This window comes from Eleutherodactylus coqui, chromosome 11, assembly GCF_035609145.1.
Source record: "Eleutherodactylus coqui strain aEleCoq1 chromosome 11, aEleCoq1.hap1, whole genome shotgun sequence".
In the NCBI taxonomy this organism is placed as follows: domain Eukaryota; kingdom Metazoa; phylum Chordata; class Amphibia; order Anura; family Eleutherodactylidae; genus Eleutherodactylus; species Eleutherodactylus coqui.
The window spans coordinates 25,845,100-25,863,251 of record NC_089847.1 but is presented as its reverse complement, the minus strand read 5'-3'; the positions used below and the strand labels follow the sequence as shown (position 1 = coordinate 25,863,251).

Below are 18,152 nucleotides of genomic sequence, written 5' to 3'. Positions count from 1 at the left end.
TATATCCCAGGAGAGACAATAATGTATAGAAGGCGAAGGCAGACAGAGTTTGTGTATAGAAGGTGAAGGCAGACAGAGTCCGCCATCTTAAGTGAGGGCAAGTCATGGCTGGCGAGACTAAAACACGGGACTTGTATCGCGCTTCTTTACCGGAAGCCTTGGTATTACTGATGTACCCCAATTAAACCTTTATCTATACTTTAATGTCACTAAACGGCTTCCTAGGCCCTTGCGCAGACATTAGGCGTCACCGCTTATATGACGTCATTGTCAGCGCCGGAAGTGGCTGTCAGCTGCTGAGGCTGCACGCTGGTTGGGAGCTGCTGGGATGTGTGAAGTGGAGGACGGGGGTGACATGGAGCTGGGGGGAGAGCAGAAGGGGGGCAGGTGAGAAGTTGGCTCTGCTCTCCGCCATGCAGGAGTCTGGGAAAGCAGAGCGGCCGCCATTACGGTTCACCCAGCTTTTCCATATCTCTGAGTGAATATGTGACTTACTGCAGGGTATGAAGGGAATAACGGACTTGTTTTCTATCCGCAGGTTGGGGCGGTCATGTATGAAGTGTAAGGAAGCGCCTGCCGTCCTCGTCATCCGTGTGGGGGACGCCTTCTGCAAGTAAGAAGATGAGACGCTGGTAGACGGGGGAAGGGCGTCACGGGGGTCCGATGTCACACTGGCCACCAGGGCTATTAAAGGGGGTTTTCCTGCTAGAGATTTTTATTTCTGCGACCCCCACAGACCTTGTGATTGCAGCCCACTGAATATGGCGGTGTTGTGTATGTGGGACCGCCGCTCTTCCTCTGCTATGGGATGGTGGAAGATTGTTGAGCATCGCTTTCTTTCCGGTCCGTAGGAGAGAATGCGGTCACACAACACCGCCATGTTTAATGGGGCGTCGCAGTGAGCGCTCTATGCTGGGGGTCCCACTGATCCTGTGGATGGAGGATAAATGTCTTCAGTGGAGGAACCCATTTAGGAACTTCATTCTTTCCTTTCTCTTGTCTAAGACTATGCATATATGTTATATGAAAAACATGTATAGGATTTCTTAACCCCTTAAGGACCAGACACTTTTTAGGGATTTTACCCATGTGCTGGTTCTATTGCCCAATTTTTTTCCTTTCAGCTACCAAAACTAGTTTTGCTGTGTTTTTTTTTTTTTCGTGGCAAATAGGGTTTTTTTTTCTTTTGTTTTTTTTTTTTGAGCGGAGGGGTATATCTTTTTTTCACTGGCGATAGGTTCCTCATTTTGTTTCAGACATTTTGACATGTAATATGTATAGTTTGGGATTACAGGGCGCATATGGCGACTGTTTTGGTCGGCCATTTTCTTTTTTATGTATATATTTTTATTTTATTCTGTAGTTTTTTTGTTTTTTTTAAACTTTTCCTTTTTGTAATTTATATATTTTTTGCCATCTATGTACCCCATGACATCCTATAAGATACCTGGGGGTCCTTCTCATTGTCTCTCTTTTTCACCACACTTTTCCACTGTAGCTGGAGCATCCATAGGAGCCCCAGTTACAGGAGTAGTCACTAACAGAGCTGATCGGTTCTGCTAGGATCCTGCAGCTCTGCTGTAGCAGGGGGCTCCAAGCGGTCACATGATCACTGGGTTGCATAGTGGAAGTAACTTTCACTTTCACTCTGTAGTACATAGCCATCATTGAGTGCTATGTATCTGGGAAAGGAGAAGGCGGAAGCGGTTAAAGGCCGCTTTTTTTTCTTCTTCTACGGGTTCTCAGCTGTGTCTGATAGCTGAGGACCCGACCGGCTCCTACTTGGTTGCAGGAGCAGAGGCTTCAATCCCACACTGTACTTCTGTTCTCAGCCAGGATTAAAGCCCAGGACCAAGCTCCGTATATTTACCATGCTTGCTTTTTAAGTGGTTAATATAAAGTGTCCCATTTGCTCACCTGTCAGCCACATTGTCCCACGCTCTGACTATCTGAGCTGATCACTCATCAGTGTCTCCCATATGTTAGTCTATGACGTCCTCTGGAGTTGCTCACCCCAAGCGCTTTCCCTTCTCTTCTCTTCCTGTAGATCCTGTTTCAAAGACTACTTTGTCCACAAGTTCCGAGCCATGCTTGGGAAAAACCGAGTCGTGTATCCAGGAGAGAAGGTAACGGCGGCAGACACAATTGTTTATTTTAAAAGGAACTTCTTTGGTATCTGCTGTTATCGCCACGAGACGCTCCAAAGACTGACACTCTCCTTGGAATGGCCAGTAGGATAGAATCAGCAATTGCCGAAAAGTCAACCACGGCCCAAAAAACGATATATCCCTAAAATGTAACTTTTATTCCTTTCATAAGAAAAAATATCAGACCAGAAGCACTTTTATTGGACACGAATGACAACCCTAGGGGTATGTTTATACGGTGGAATTTCGGGGAGGCTTTGACATGGAATCCAGCTGATTCTGCGACCAATCTGTGACCTATCCGCATCACATTACTTCCATAGTCTGTACCGTGTCGCATGTGACATGTCCCCTCTGTCTGTGCACAATCCATGGCGGGAATTCTGCATGTGGATTTGCCCATTGAAAAGGGCTAAATCCGTTTGCAGATCCTCAAGTATACGTGCGCAGCACTCCAGCAGACATCAGCCATGGATTTCTGCTAGGTTATTAGAGGTGTAATACACGCTTTAAAAAATCTGCATTAGATTCCGACAAGTAAACATACCCTAATAAATGCTACTGTCACATCTATCACACAGAACAGCTACCTGAGAAGGGCAACCCCGATCTCTGAGCTGGCCCTACATGTCCCTACCATGGTCCGGGGACAGTAGGAGTGGAGTAATGACAAGTCAGAAGATTAAGAAAAAAGACATGACTGCTTTCTGTTCTACCATTTAGGAGGCGGGGGCTTTAAAGTGGTGGACCCCCATCTATGAAGTCCTTGTACCCTACTGGGGTATGTAGACTGGGGGTTCTATATAAAATAATCCATTAAGGATGCAGCATTTTTTTTTTCATTTTTGTTTTTTTTTTCCTCCCAACTTTAAGAAAATCAATTCAATGAATACCTGTGATTGGCTGAGCGCTGTGACCAATCACAGACAGCGCTCAACTGTCATTCAATGAATGGCTGAGCACTCAGCCCTTTCAGCAGGCAGGGATTTTAAATCCCAGCATGCTGAAAAAGATTCAGTACAGTGCCGAAGACCAAGCAGAGAAGGCGCGTCTGGGAGGTGATTATATATTTCAATGACTGGCTGAGCGCTCAGCCATTCAGACACAGCCTCTTTAGCAGCCGGGGATTTTAAATCCTCGCCTGCTGAAAGCGCTTCGGAGCAGTGCAGGGGGATCAAGCGGCTAGACAGGCCTAAGCCCCAACGGCGGCGGAGAGGTTAGTATATATATTTTTTTTTTTTACACAAGCTTTGGATGATTTTCAGTGAATGGCTTATATTTACAGCCCTTCCCTGAAAATCACTGCAGGGGTTGCCGGCAGAAGCGGCGACCACGTTAAAAGCAATGACATGGTCCTTCATTCACGCGTGTTTTGGCATGTCCGTGGACACGTGCTTTTGTGCGCACTTATGTGCGTGAATACAAGCTCGTCTGAATGAGGCCTCATGCATTGAAAAACTTTGGGTGCGTCTTGTTTCTACAGTGTAAATACTGCGGGTCAATACGATTACTATGATACCAAATTTATATAGTTTTGTTTTATTCTTTTCTGAAGATATTTTATTTGTTTTTAATTATTTTCTGCCGCCATCTTCAGACAGGCATAATTTTTTTAAATTTTTTTTGTCAACCTAGTTATGCGAGGGTTCATTCTTTGTGGGACGTCCTCAAGATGCTATTGGTATCATTTTGGAATACATGCCACCTTTTTGATCACGTTTTATTTAATTTGTTCTTAGTCTGAGTGACCAAAAGGTGCAATTCTGATGTTTGCTTTTTATTTTATTTCTGGCAATGTTCACCATTGCCTGACTTTTATGGACGTAGCGATAACACTTTTTTTAATGTAGCTTTCTTAAATTAGAAATATGGCAAAAAGGTGTTTTTTTTTCTAGTCGTTATAGGGGACAAGAACTTGCGATGGTTTGAGCGTTCCTGCAGTTTGATGTAATTCCATAGTATTATATAATACCGCGATCTGACAGGCAATCTATTACACATGGCTTTCAGAAGACACCCCCCCCCCCCCCCCCCCCCCCCCCAGCTATCATGGCATCTGTATGGCACCCCCTGAATTTCAATCAAGGCATTTAACCCCTTGAGTAGCACGCCCGGAAATTTTCCGGGACGAGCTCCACTGCTCATAGCAACATAGCCCGGAAGATTTCCGGGCTATGTATGACTATGGGAGCTGCAGAGCACAATGCCACAAGCTGTGACATTGTGCTCTGCCTGCACAGACCCACAGAGAACAAAGCAAGGGCTTTGAAAAACCAGCAGAAGATATTGCCCATATGTCGGCAATCTCCTGCTTTGTTTACAGGTTGCCATAGAGACCATCGGCTTGTCAGAAGCAAGCCGATGGTCTCTGTGGCAGGGAGAGCTAGTGCTTGGCTGTCAGAGGACAGCTAGGTACCAGCTCTTACAGCAGAGATCAGAGAAAACCTCCGATCTCTGCTGTGTTAACCCCTTACATGCTGCAGTCTATGTGACTGCAGCATGTAAAGGGCTGTCACCATCGGACCCCCGGAATGTGATCAGAGGTCCTGATGGGTCCCTGTGGAAGTCCCCTAAAGGGACAAAAAAAAAAATTTAAAAAAAAAAAGTTAAAAAAATTATAAAAAAAATAATAAAAACACTTGTCTCTCTTTTACTTTGTAAAAAAATTAAAAATACAATCACACATGTGGTATCCTTGTGTCAAATTGACCCAGAGAAGGAAGGTAATGCATTATTTAACCCCTTCATGACATGGCCCCTTTTTTTCCTCCCTCCTGTTTAAAAAATCACAACTTGTCCCGTAAAAAACAAGCCCTCATATGGCCATGTCAATGGAAAAATGAAAAAGTTATGGCTCTTGAGATGCAACTGCAAAATTAGTTGAAATTCAATGATTAGACCATTTTTAAAAACCTGCCCTGGTGGGCACGACAGGGTGGTAGGAAACCCGCCACTCAAGGGGTTAAATGCTGCTATCAGAATTTAAAGTCTTAAACGCTCCGATCAGCTGCTGATCAAAGCTGTTGTAGGCGGGTGTTGGCTGTAAGAAATAGCCGGTACCCACATTGTATGGAGCGCAATCAACCCCCAATTGCCCTCCATACAAACCCTGACTCTCCAGGACATAAATGTACGCCTTATAGTGTTAAGGGATTAACTATCATTATATCCATACATAGACTTCTAATCAAGCACAGCTGCAATGTAAAGCATGGGGGAGGATAGAACAGCAGGCAGAGCCATTGATGAGCTGGAGGTACATTTCACACTATCCTGGGCTTCCAGTAGGCAACGCTCATCGCTGTGTGCTAAATAGAACAGAACTAAAAAGCAGCCAATACTAAATAGAAGAAACCGCAGTTAAAGGGATTGTCCAGGATTACAAATAAGGATCTGTTTTCTTTTCTTGAGACAGCGCCTCTCCCATCCACAGGCTTTGTCTGGTATTGCAGTTCACGTCATTTTAACGAATAAGGCCTCATTCAGATGGCTGTATTGTGAGTTGCACCTGAGAATCTTGGTCACAACTTGCATCTGTCCCTGCGCTGTTCTTTCTGCAGGGACCCTGCGCATTGTATGTCCTATTCTCAGCTGTAATACGGAGAGAAATACGACATGCAAAAATGTTTTTTTTTCTTTTGACATAGACTGTCAATCTGTGTGAAAAAATGCTCATGTGAATAACCTCATAGTCTATAATGTGTCTGTGTGATACAGGGAGAGCACAGGGGCGGCAAATGTGCCCATCTGAATTAGACCTAAGACTGAAATGCAGCATTAGAGCTACAAAACAAGTTCTGTGCAGGTAGACCCTCCTTTATGGCATCATCCTAAGGTGAGGTTCTATCTGGAAATAAGCTTTAATGCTTTTTACAACCATTTCACGAGGGGTGCAGGCCGCACCCTGCCGGGGAACCAGGGATACAGGCCGCGCCCTGCTGGGGTGACGATTGCAAAAAGGACCCTGCAGGGGGGCAAGGGGCGCAGGCCGTGCCCTGCAGGGGGTGATTACAAAAAGGACTCAGATCAAAAGCTTCACATAGGAAGGTTTCCTAAAATGTAAAATCAGGGATTTTTGTGATCTCCCATAGTGGTTACTGCATGTGTTTCTATTGCAGGTTCTCTTGGCTTATTCCGGTGGACCTTCCTCAAGCGCCATGATCCAGCAAGTCCAAGAGGTCAGAATTCCCTGGATTTCCACCTTTATATGTTATCACTAGGAATATCGCCTCTCCTGCTTAGATCTGCTAATGTTACTGATGAACCAGCACTGGAGTATCTCACATATCATAGGCAGTCATCTAACAGATCTAAGTAGAGGTGACCACTCTCCGCAGTTGTATATGTAGCCCCCGCAGATAGTAGGGGCGTTGCTGTAATGTAATGATGTGTCACTAGGATGTCCCGCAACACTATGATCAGTAGGGATCTCGCTTCTGGGACCCTCAATGACCAGAGAATGGACTTCATCTGTACAGCGGCACTCAGTCAATTTAATAGTCAAACTTTTTTTCTTCCTCTGTCTGTGGAGCTCCAACATTTGACTTTTGAATTCTTGTTTGAGTAGAGGAGGATCCGCGGACTCGCATTATTATTACTGTAGGGACGCTCGTTACTTGTGACTTGTGTTTTTCAGGGTTTGAGTCGTGACGCTCCGAAAAAGTTGCGCTTCATTCCTGGCATTGTGTTCGTCGATGGTGAGTGAGTAGAATTGGAGAGGCCCATCTGTTAACCTTTTCCAATGTCCTTTTTTTTTTACAAATCCACATGCTCCGCTGTCTTCACTGACATACGAAGTGATCTGATTACTCTGCCACTTCCTCTGCATCTCGTCCAGCTGGGAGTTTCTAGGCTTTTCATGCGGTTGTATCCCTCTCTTGTATTACAGAAGGTGCGCTGTGTGGACAGAGTTGGGAGCAGAGAGAACAGAATGTATCCGAAATGCAACAGGCTTTACAGAAAACCAGTTTTCCCATCCATATTGTGCCCTTGGAGCAGGTGAGATACGATGAACACACGGGGCACCCCTGTAGGGTCACTAGGGGATTACAAGCTTTTCTTATAGGAACCCTGCTAGTGCCAATGTGAGGTGCAGGGCAACTTGCGGGGCTGATTCATGTGGCGTCAGTAGGTTGTAAGCCTGCATGGTGCACCACATGTATCGGTGGGATTTGGACGCTTTGTATTCCTTATCTATGTGCAAGTATAATAAGCAGCAACTCCCCACAATATGTGGTCGGTGTGTGAGTGGCTGTCCGTCAGTATATTGCACCTGTGCAATGCTCCTCCTTAGGCCTTCTGATATGCAGAATCCATGTGGGTGACCCCCGCGGAAAATCCACAAGTCAAGCCGCCCATAGGGATACATGGGCCATCAGCAAATGCATTAAAGCATGCGGATTTAATTTGCGGACCTTTTGGTCCGGAAAACGGATCTTAGCATGCTTCATTTCACTGCGGATCCCCCGCACAGACGGCTTCCATTGAAGTCAATGGAAGCCGTCTGATCTGCTGAAAAGTAGGCGTTGGGGGGGGGACCTCCTTCCTGCACCTGAAGAAAGAAGATGTGGTCAGAACGCAGAAGAGCCGCACAGGGATCCGCACAGGTAAAATGGTGTCATCGGCCGCTGGCAGGGTGGGATTCCGCTGTGGGCACCCACATGCGGAATTCCACCGGCCTGTGGACATATGAGGCCTTATAGCAGTCTGCATTCTGTAGGGAAGTGGTGTTGGTACCTGCCTTTGTGTATCTTTGTATCAGTATATGGGTAAGTATGGCCGCTGGCAGTGATTTTTGAACCCTTCCCCATGCATAACAGTCTTTCATCTGATGCGCTCTGTTTTGCTCAAAAGTGTTCCTTTAAGGACTCCCGAGATCATCTGCGCTATATACATCGAGCTCTTTATTGTCAGTGTGAACAGAATCTAAAGTTCCTTTTATATGAGCTGCTTGGCCCGATGTATAAGAATGCCATCTGTGCTTCTCCCTGCTCACACATCTTTATACTCTCTGAAAATCAGCGATCGGCCAACAAACACGCATTCTCTCATTCGTCCGCTGATTATATGCCTTTATACATAGTTTGATTATTGGGTGAACGAACCTTCCACAGAACATGTGTGTCTGATAAGCGGGCCGTATAAAAGGGCCTTAATGCCCAGAAGTATATATACTTTATCTAATCTGATGAATTCTCAATGATCTGAACTGATACATTGGAGTAATTAGATCAGAACAGTAGAAGTATTGGTGCAGCTGCTGCTGATGTACTTCACATACAGAGGACTTTCTAGACTGGATGTAACGGTATCAACCCCTTCAATAGTGAGAAATTTCTGGTCAGGGGGGGGGGAGGGTTCACATCTGGTTCTAAATAACAGAAATTGGAGATCTTAAAAAGTATTGTGCACCTGGAAAGTTATACTAAAGCTTCATTCACGAGCGTATATGGGCCAGGCTTTCTGGGCCGGCTGATATACGCTGCCCATCTGATGCATTGGTTTAGATGGGCGTATTCCCGCGGTGCTTTTACGCCTGCGAGGAAAGATAGTTCAGGAACTATCTTCCAGCCGGAATATAGCGGCAGCTGTTGTAGACTCCTATGGGAGCTGCCAGAGAAGGGAGGTGGAAGGAGTTTAGCAGCGTGTCTACTAAACTCCCACCCTCTTCCCTACTCCTCTCCGCCCCTTGCTGGCTGTTTGCAATGGGAGGGGACTAGACAGGGCGGGAGCTAGTTGCTAAGCTACTGCCCTGTGCTGGCCCCTCGCATTGCTTAGCACACTAGCTCCAGACCCCTCCTTTTGCCAAGAGCCGGCAAGGGGGCGGAGAGGGGAAGACCCCCTTCTTCCCCACCTGACAGTTTCCTGGGCTTGGCATATACTCGCCCGACCAGGCCGTTTCAATGAGCGCACAAACGGGAGATTTGTGCGCCCATTCACACGATTTTTATTTATTTATTTATTTATTTTGGGGTCGCGCTGTGGCTGTGGCACGGCTGACCGAAAATCACCTACACCTGTGTGAATGAGCCCGAAGACCAGCGTTTGAAATGCCAGGCTTAGGAAGTTTTCCCTCCACATATATTCGCCAGCTGCAGAGCTTCGTATTGTTCAGGGGTTAATCTGCATTCACATGAAATGGAAGGAATAGGAGACAGCTGGAAGCGGTATATTTAATATTTCTAAGGGCAGACTGGGAGAGAGTACTCCAACTTCCACTGCCTTCCAATCATGTAGGACACATTTGTCAGTGATAAGGTGCACCAAAGTTGAGGAAGGCTGAGTCATAATTCAAACTTTTTTTTTTTCCAACTTTCCTTTGTTTTGGCCGCAGGTTTTCCTTCTTCCAGGATCTGTTCTGCAGTCGGCTCTTCCAGGGAACGCTCAGCATGCAGAGAATTACAAGCAGGCAGTGAACAGCTTTCTGGGACAGCAGAGGGCACATCAAGAGAATGAGCTATCAGGCATTGCTGATGAGCTGGCACAGCTTCGTATTACGGGCTATGAATGCGACAACAATTTGGCTAATGGCAGCTCATACAGCTGTCCTCCTGCGGAGCTCACCTCTGCACTAATGGAGATCTTCAACTCTGCCAGGACTCTGACAGCCAAACTGGAGCTGCTGCAATCTCTCCGGTAAGCTGCATTCTTGTCTAGCAACGAATATCGGTCCGCCAAATCCTGAAGCTGGTGTGACGGCTTACTGTCATTACTGGCTGCAGTACTGCACTCAAGGCTTTACTGCTCAATGAGTTCTGCCCCTTTATGACATAAGCAAGAAATGTCTTAAAGGGTTTTGTAGGCTATTTTAATTGATGACCTATCCTCAGAATTGGTTATTGATAGTTGATCGGCTGGAGTCTGTTTAGGCCGTTTCATGGGCCGACAGTCTTTCAAATGACTGCACAACGCCACTGTCACTGCTAAGGTAGTCAGCGCTCGTGCAGAGTGTTTACACAGACTTGCCGCTGGATCGCGGGGTTCTCATCTGCTTCTTGCTCAGTGTTTCACCCTCTATGGGAAGTGGGAAGCGTTTAAACAGCACGAAAAGCCAATGAGATTTTTAAGCTGTCTGAAAAGTCAGCTTAAACAACCGTGAACGACAAGTGAGCATTTTTTATTTTTTTGTTACAATTTTTTTATTTTTCCGCATTCGCACTGAACAATTATCGTTTCAATTCATTAGTTTGAATGCATTTTGAGTGATAACCGTTACGTGTAAATGGACTACTAGGACCTTGGCCGATCAGCTGTTTGGGCACCTGCTGTCACTTGGAAAACACAGGGTACTGAGCGGAAGCAGATGGCTCTGATCCCTGTTTAGTGGCCGGCACTGGTTATTACAGATGCAGTTCTCATTGATTTTAATGGAAGCCACACCTACAATTACCAGTACCAGCCACTGCAAGGGTCAGAGCGATCTGCTTCCACTCTGTACACTGTTGTGGTGCGCCAAAACAGCTGATCGGCAAGAGTCCTGAGCCACAGACCCCAGCCGATCAACTATTGATGACCTATCCTAATGGTAGGTCGTCAATAGAAATTACATGGAAAACCCCTTTTAAAGATGCTGTAACAGTACAGGATGTGGGACTTCTTTATTTCTGCATTACCGCCACATACTTGCTAGGAGAAATGTGAGCTCCTGTCTCTGACACCAGAAGACCACTATTGGGTACATCCGTGACTTCTCCAGGTGTAAAGTTGCACCTTTATGCTTATTCTGTAGGAGTCACCTTATCCTGCACGTGGCGCGTACCTGTGGATACTCCAAAGTGATGAGTGGTGAAAGCTGCTCGCGTCTCGCCGTTCGTCTGCTTGCTAACATATCATTAGGACGCGGGGCCTTTCTTCCATTGGACACGGTGAGCATGTTGTGTAAAAGGGACGTGCTTGGGGTACCATACATGCTTACAGGATATCCTTACACTACTGTGATTTTACTTGGCAGGGTTTCTCTGATGATCGCTACGGAGACGTTGTCATTGTTCGGCCCATGCGGGAATATTCAGCGAAAGAAGTTTCCTTTTATAATAGACTTTTCGGTGTACATTCTGTCTTCATCCCCACAATGGAAACTAAGGTAAAAATTAGCTATTAAGTTGTGTTCTGGCAGGAGAAGCTAAGGTTGGAGGGTGTCATCTTCTGGATGTAGGGGCTATGGTTGCAGGATCTGTTCTTCTTAATTGAAGAGGGGGTGTCTAAGATTATATCATGAATTCTTCTGGATGTGGGGGTCTAAAGTGGTACAATGACTTTTATTCGGAGAGGCTGTGGCTGCACAGTGGCTTCTGAATGGGGGTAAGATTACAAGATTAGTACTCCTGAATGGGGGTCTAAGGTTGCATCGTGATTGCTACTGGATAGGGAGAGCTAGGGCTGAACAATGACTACTACCACCACAGGATAGGTCCCTAAATAGTAGATTGGCATAGGTCTGTCACTCAGATCCGCTGATTAGCTGTTTGCCGGGTTGGCATGTTTGTGTCCTGAGGTGACTTCTGTAGGAAGTAGACAGCTCCGTTCTTACTGCAGTGGCCAGGCTTGATCTTGCAGGCACAGTTCCTATTTATTTCAATGGGAAGTTTGCCTGCAATACCCAGCCTGGCCACTGCAGTAAGAATGGAGCTGTCCTCTTCCTATTGAAATCAGCTCCGTACAGGAGTGCACTGGCCCATTGAACAGATGATCAGTGAGTTCCAGGCCATGGTCCGACTCCAATCTACTATTAACGATCTGTCATAAGCTTAAACTATCAATAGTTCATAACTGAACAACTCCTTTTAAGGGTGCATTCACGTGTAGCACATTTTGGTCAGGATCTGCACCAAAATCTGCAGCTGCATATTTTAATCTGCACCATTGGTGTGGACTTTGGTGCAGTTTTTGCAGCGGAGCTGCAGCAGATTTGAGCCTTTCATATGAAGGGGTGACGTCTACTGTGGATCCGTGACAACATCTGCACCAGTTCTGCAGTAAAGCTTAATAAAATTTAACTTAATAGTGTGAATGCTTGTCTGTATTCCAGGCTCCTGACAACAGCAGCATCCAGCACCTCTCTGAGGCTTTTCTAACCAAGCTGCAGGCGGACTTCCCGTCCACCGTGAGCACCGTGTACAGGTGAGGGGCTCCGGACGAACTATTTCTGTAAAAAGTTCTATATGGACAGAAAATCTCTCAGCTCCCGGCTGTCCACACGGGTTTGAATTGATATTATCTTAGGCATTTTTGGTTTCTTGTTCCTGTCATTGGGGGACACAGCTGAAGACTGTTGGTATAGCTACTGCCACTAGGTGGCAGACATTAAGCAAAACAGTGTTAGCTCCTCCTACCAGCTATACCCCTCCTGCAGGCACCAAGCTTAACCAGTGGTAGGAGGCAGACCTCTTTGCTTACCGGTCTTCAACTTATATCTGAGCATATTGGGCTGGTCCTGGACTCTCCCTGTTACCCAACCGAGGAGGGTGAACAGACTGGTGTTAGCCACTCTGTTGCGGCCCTAACTCTAGAAGACAAGGGTGCACGGTCAACTGTTAGTTTGACCTTGACCCACCAGCCACAGTGGCTCTCCCCGAACTGAAACCCTCCTTTCCTATCCAAAGGCAGGCGAACACAGCGGCGCACACTGCTGGTGTTTCTTGAGTCGTTTTCCATGGTGGAAGGGGGTAAGTATTTCTTTAAATGAGGGTGAGTATTCAGCCCCCCTCCACTTCTCACCCTTCTCATTCTCATCCTTTTTTTCCCAACACCATCAACACTACGAACCCCTTCCCCTAGCCTACTCCCCCATGCACATAGGGGACGATTTTTTTTGGCTTGCCAGGGACCCCTCTCTGCGGATATCCTCATACCTTTTAGGGGGCACAGGTGGCTTTTTCATCCTCCTCTGCAGCCTGTTCCTTTTTAGGGACTGCTGCAACATTGTTACGCCACAGTGTCGGCTGCTATGGTTCCTTTCTGCGTGTTCGTCCGTTGGATGCTGGACATTACCCTAGGCGGTGCTGCTCACCATTGCCCAGCCCCCTGCCTGTCTCTGTAACTTCAGTGCTCCCTTCTCTGGTGGCTGGACTCTCCATGGATCCATATGGGGCACTTCTGACTCTTCGCTGACTCACCACAGAAGCCAGCCTCCTCGGTTTGGGAGGGTACATTACAGAAACGCACTGCGCAAGGTACTACCCTCTTGATAAATGTGTTGGAAATTTAGGCCATTTCACTGTTGCTTCAACGCTTCACACCCCAATGCGACGGCCATCGCATATATAAATCATCAGGGCAGGACCCGCTGTACGGTGGTCAAAGTAGAAGCACCAAACGTAGAGAGTTCTTAATGACATTGACTCCAAATGTATTCTGCAGCAGGACAACCACCCCAAACATCCAGCCAATCGGATGCCTCCCTGATGGTATTACATGATGGATAACTATATGCCTGCATTTCCTTGCATTGAGGACACTATTAATTCTGACCAAATCCCCAACTCCCTTTGCTGAAATTCCGCTCTAACCTTGCAAGGAATCTCCAGCGTGTAAATGTACCTAAAAGAACAGATGCTGTTGTAAAAGTAACGGCGCTCCCACCTAATTGCAGCATTTTCCACGCCTGCCTAAAACTTTTGCACAGTAGTATATATGATGGATAAAATTGAGATTTTTATTTCAGGACCAGTGAGAAGCTAAATATTTCCAGGAAAGAAATTACAGACGAGAACGTCCAGCAAGAAAGATGCCTGATCTGCATGTGCAATTTAGACACGCGTGTTGGTGAGGACTATGGGGGGTGTCATTTCTTTAATGGCTTCTCCATAGAAATACTCTTTATGACCTATCATCAGGATAGGCCATCAATAGTTGATTGGCCGGGGTCTGTTGCTCGGAACCCCAACCGATCAGCTGTGTGAGCGCATGCTACCAGCACCGCAAAAACACAAAGGGTTGGAGCGGAAGCCTCCGCACCGACCTCGGTATAGTGGCCGGCGCTTGTAATCGCAGACACTGCTCTGATTGAAATCAAAGAGAGTCGTGTCTATAGTTACAAGTGCGGCCACTACACAGAGGTCGGCGTTGAGGCTTTCGCTCTGACCTCTGTGTTATTCTGGCGCTGACGGCATGTGCCCACACAGCTGATCAGTCGGGGTCCTGACCAGCGGACCCCGGCCGAAAAACAATTGATGACCTATCCTGATGATAGGTCATCAATAGTATTTCCATGGAAATCCCCTTTAAGCTATACTTCTATCAGGAACCAAAAATGCTGCCCATATGGATATTATCCTTAGTGACACATTGTGGCAGTGAAGTCCGTACTTGCAGCGACCTGTATGCCGGTCTCTTATATCTATATGCTGTTGTTGTGACAGGCGAATCCTCCGCCTTCTGTGCGACACAAGTATCTCAGCATCTCTCTCAAAGGAGGCCGAAGAACAACGCAGAACCCACAAGACACAGTGAGAAGCAATGCTGTAACAGCGGCCAGTGTTGTGAGAGCGCAGCGTCTTGCTCCAGCAGGTGAGTGCTGCGTCGTGTCGTCCGACTGTATCTATCATTGACCGCTGTATCTGTATATATTTACCACAATGCTGCTTTTCTTCACATACTATCGGTCTGTCCCTTCCAGTGTTCCCGGCACACAAGACTTCTTGCCTTTGCTATGCTACAGCTGCAGGGTGACCGTCAAGGATGTGGTAAGTGGAATATCAGTTGTTGGCCAGAATATAGTGTCAGGGTGCATTCACACGGGTTTGTTGTCTCTGCCGTATGCTCTAGGTAAGCTCCTGGCATATATGGCAAATGTATCCAGAGGGCTCCACTCACTTGAAGAATGCCAAGAGCCTACTGTCAGCCTCTGCCAGGCTGGTATACCTACTTTCTTGCTGTATGGAGTAATGCAGTCCTCTGTAATTCCATAGAAGCATCCTGCATCATATACCTATGGTGGATACTGCAAAATGCAGAGTGAAGGTAGCATTGCTAGTTCTCGGTGATTCAGAAACTCCTGCCCAGCTTACTGATATTGGTTCAAGCGCTGCAGAATAAGTTGGTGCTATACAACTTATATACCTCTTTGCAAGACGTCTGTTTGTTGCCAGGTTCTCTTTACAGGGGGGGGGGGTTCTCCTTTTTGGACGATAAGACTCTCAGCATTCCTTGAGCTAATTACAGGATGTCCTGTTACTGAAAACAATGGGTGTTGTGGGAGAACGCAGCAAGATAAAAATGCTGCGATTTTCCTGCATAGCACTGCATCATGGTGCCATGCGGGAAAACATTGCTCATGCGTATGACCCCATTCAATAGATTGGGGTTCATATTTGTGCATCCCACAACACACAAATCTCACACGATTTTGACACGCATGTCAAGCCGGCCTTAGATTATTATTATTAACCCCTCCTCCCATTTAGAATGCACTTTCCTCAAAGTATATTAACTCACAATTCTCCAAGACCGTTCTCACACGGCTGAGAAAATCGCATGAGATGCACGAATATGAACCCCACTCTTTTGAATCGGCTGGGGGCGATGCGGGAACAAATCGTGACACGACTTATGTTTGGGTGTGATATTGCATCGCCCATTGTTTTCATATAAACGTTTTGATATAAAAACGCCTCGCGGGGATGTCGTATGTTGGCGAGTGCAATATCACTCACCCTTGTGAAGTTAGCCTAAGGGTACCACAATGTAGCAGTGTGGAAAAAAACGTATGCAGTTTTATCACCAGTTTTGGCCATTTTTCTACGATTGAAGCACGTGGGTCCAATATGTTTGACCCGTACAATCCTCGAAGCTCCACTGTAGCAATTTGTGGTAAAACGACATGCGGTTTTACAATGCGGTATACTACCAACACCTGTACAGCACCCAATAGGGTACTGAAAATTAGTTTTCCAAACCCTTTATTCTATCCACAGCCCACATTAATCCTTATGCACTGAGTGTTCTTGTATGTTTCCATATGAAATTAATTAGTTCCCCCCCCTGTGTACAAATTTGAATGTTTGGATGAAAGAAATAGACCATTTCACATATGTGCATTAGAGGAGCGTGTAAAATGGCTTCAGTTACACTAGGGGTGCAGTTCAGTCTGTGGGTAGGGAAATACCCAGCCAGATGCCCTCCTGCAGTACAAAGGGGCATCCAGAGCTGTAGATGGACTGGAATTCGTTTTATTTCCCTTATTAGATGCACTATTTACTGGGCTTATGAGCTTTACATATCCTGAGCCGTTTTTTCTGATCGCTTCCTCTCCCGGCAGACGTTTGTGAGCAGCTTCCCTCCGTACATCCTGAAGGAGGCCGAGCACAGGAGCCGCAGGTAAGCGTCGCAGACTGAGGTATAATGTGGGCTGTGCAGTGTACTGTAAGCTGCAGGGTATGTTCACACGTATCAAACGCTGCGGAAAGATTGCAGAATTTTACAAGCCATTTCATCCACACATTGTAGAAACAATCCGCAGACCCGGAGTGCAGATTATGCCTACAGCATGGCAGTATATGCTGCAGAACTTCAATGCAGTCAACAAATAGAGAATGCTGCAGAGGTCCCCAGCATATCTGCCTTCTGTTGCAGATTACTACTACTGTAAGGGACTGGGGTTTATTAATCTTATTCACTTACACGGTACTGTACATTGCCAAGGAAATTCGGCATCTATTCCACAGCCAAAATCCAGTGACGTGAATTTGTCCTAACGTTGCATGGATTGGAGGGATGCAGAGACCTGTAATATAACTCCATTCTAGTATGGAGGATGTCCAGCAGTACCTAGTAGGCTCAGTCAACGTCTCTCTGGAGCTCCGCAGGCTTCCTGCAGTCCTCGGCTGCCCACAGAAGATTGCTTCATAAATCCCACCTCCAGGAAGCGACGGCTGTGATTGGTTCACAAGCACTGCTCAGCCGATTTAATGCAGTGCACGATCAACCAATCGATGACTGTGATTAGTTCATCCAGTGCTGTATTGATTGGTTCTCAAGCACTGTGGAGACAGGATATATGAATTGGCCAATCAATGCCGAGTCTCAGGGACGTGGACTGAGCCTGCTGGGTAAATACAATAAGACATCCCCCGAAATAAGACCTTAGTGACTCTTTTTGGGGCAAAAATTAATAGACAGGGTCTTCTTTTCAGGGAAACACAATAGAACTAATCGCCCAGTATTTCCATTACCTCTGCTATATCTGTTTAGGTTGGAGATGAGAAGAGAGATACAGGAGTTTCTGCTGGATGAAGGTGGCGGCGACATGTGAGACTTTGCCACGTTCTTGTATAGTGACCGGCTGAACTGGAGGTTCCATCATTCGCGGGCGGCAGCACCAGCCAGAGGGACTTTTATCAACTTTTAGTTTTAATTGGACATTTATTTATAAGTAAACTTTGACCTTTTATCATCTTCTGCACTATTGTAAGTTTTTTTTACATAAAAACCTTTTTAGCTTTGGGGTTCACAGAGAGCAATGTGAACTAAAACCCTCATTAATTAGCAGGAAAACTAGTTTTGTTGCCCATGAAGCTAATCCTAGGAAAGTGGGCATCATGGGCATCAAGGACGGGTTTTGATACGTGAGGCGTATCTTGTTTTAACAGAATCCTCTGAATTAATTCAGTAAAAATATTCTTCACAATAAAGTATGAGGTTCTACAAATTTGTTATATTTTTGAGAACTGAAACGGATTTCACATCTTTGCTTGCTGTCATTGAATGGAAACACTCATAGTCTACAGCCGGAGGCTGAGGAATAGTTAGTTATCCAGTCTAGAGGATTCTCTGCGAACCAAAGGGTTTGAAGTCATATTGCAGGGGTTTTTTTCCGAAAATCTCACAGAATGCCCACCCAAACCTCCCACCATGAATGCAGGCCCTCTTTAGTCTTTCAGAAGCAGCCGTGGCCTACAAGTATAAGATGTGCCACATGGCGTCAGGGAGGGCCGTGTTGCAGCAGCATTACTTCCAAGCAAGAACCAGTGTGTAGCTTTGCTAGTGATTCCCAGCAGCCCACCCAAA

At 46.2% G+C, this 18,152-nt stretch overlaps 1 protein-coding gene across 1 annotated transcript; it reads left to right on the top strand.

The window, feature by feature from the left end:
* The first annotated feature begins 300 nt into the window (after positions 1-300).
* On the top strand, positions 301-17,543 carry CTU2 (cytosolic thiouridylase subunit 2). Its single transcript, XM_066583125.1, has 15 exons — positions 301-387; positions 539-613; positions 2,048-2,126; positions 6,266-6,325; positions 6,784-6,844; positions 7,036-7,145; positions 9,481-9,782; positions 10,876-11,011; positions 11,098-11,229; positions 12,175-12,266; positions 13,810-13,910; positions 14,507-14,654; positions 14,764-14,830; positions 16,405-16,463; positions 17,337-17,543. The coding sequence occupies exons 1-15, from the start codon at positions 329-331 to the stop codon at positions 17,395-17,397; spliced, it is 1,542 nt and encodes a 513-aa protein (XP_066439222.1). The 5' UTR covers positions 301-328; the 3' UTR covers positions 17,398-17,543.
* Positions 17,544-18,152: the final 609 nt, after the last annotated feature.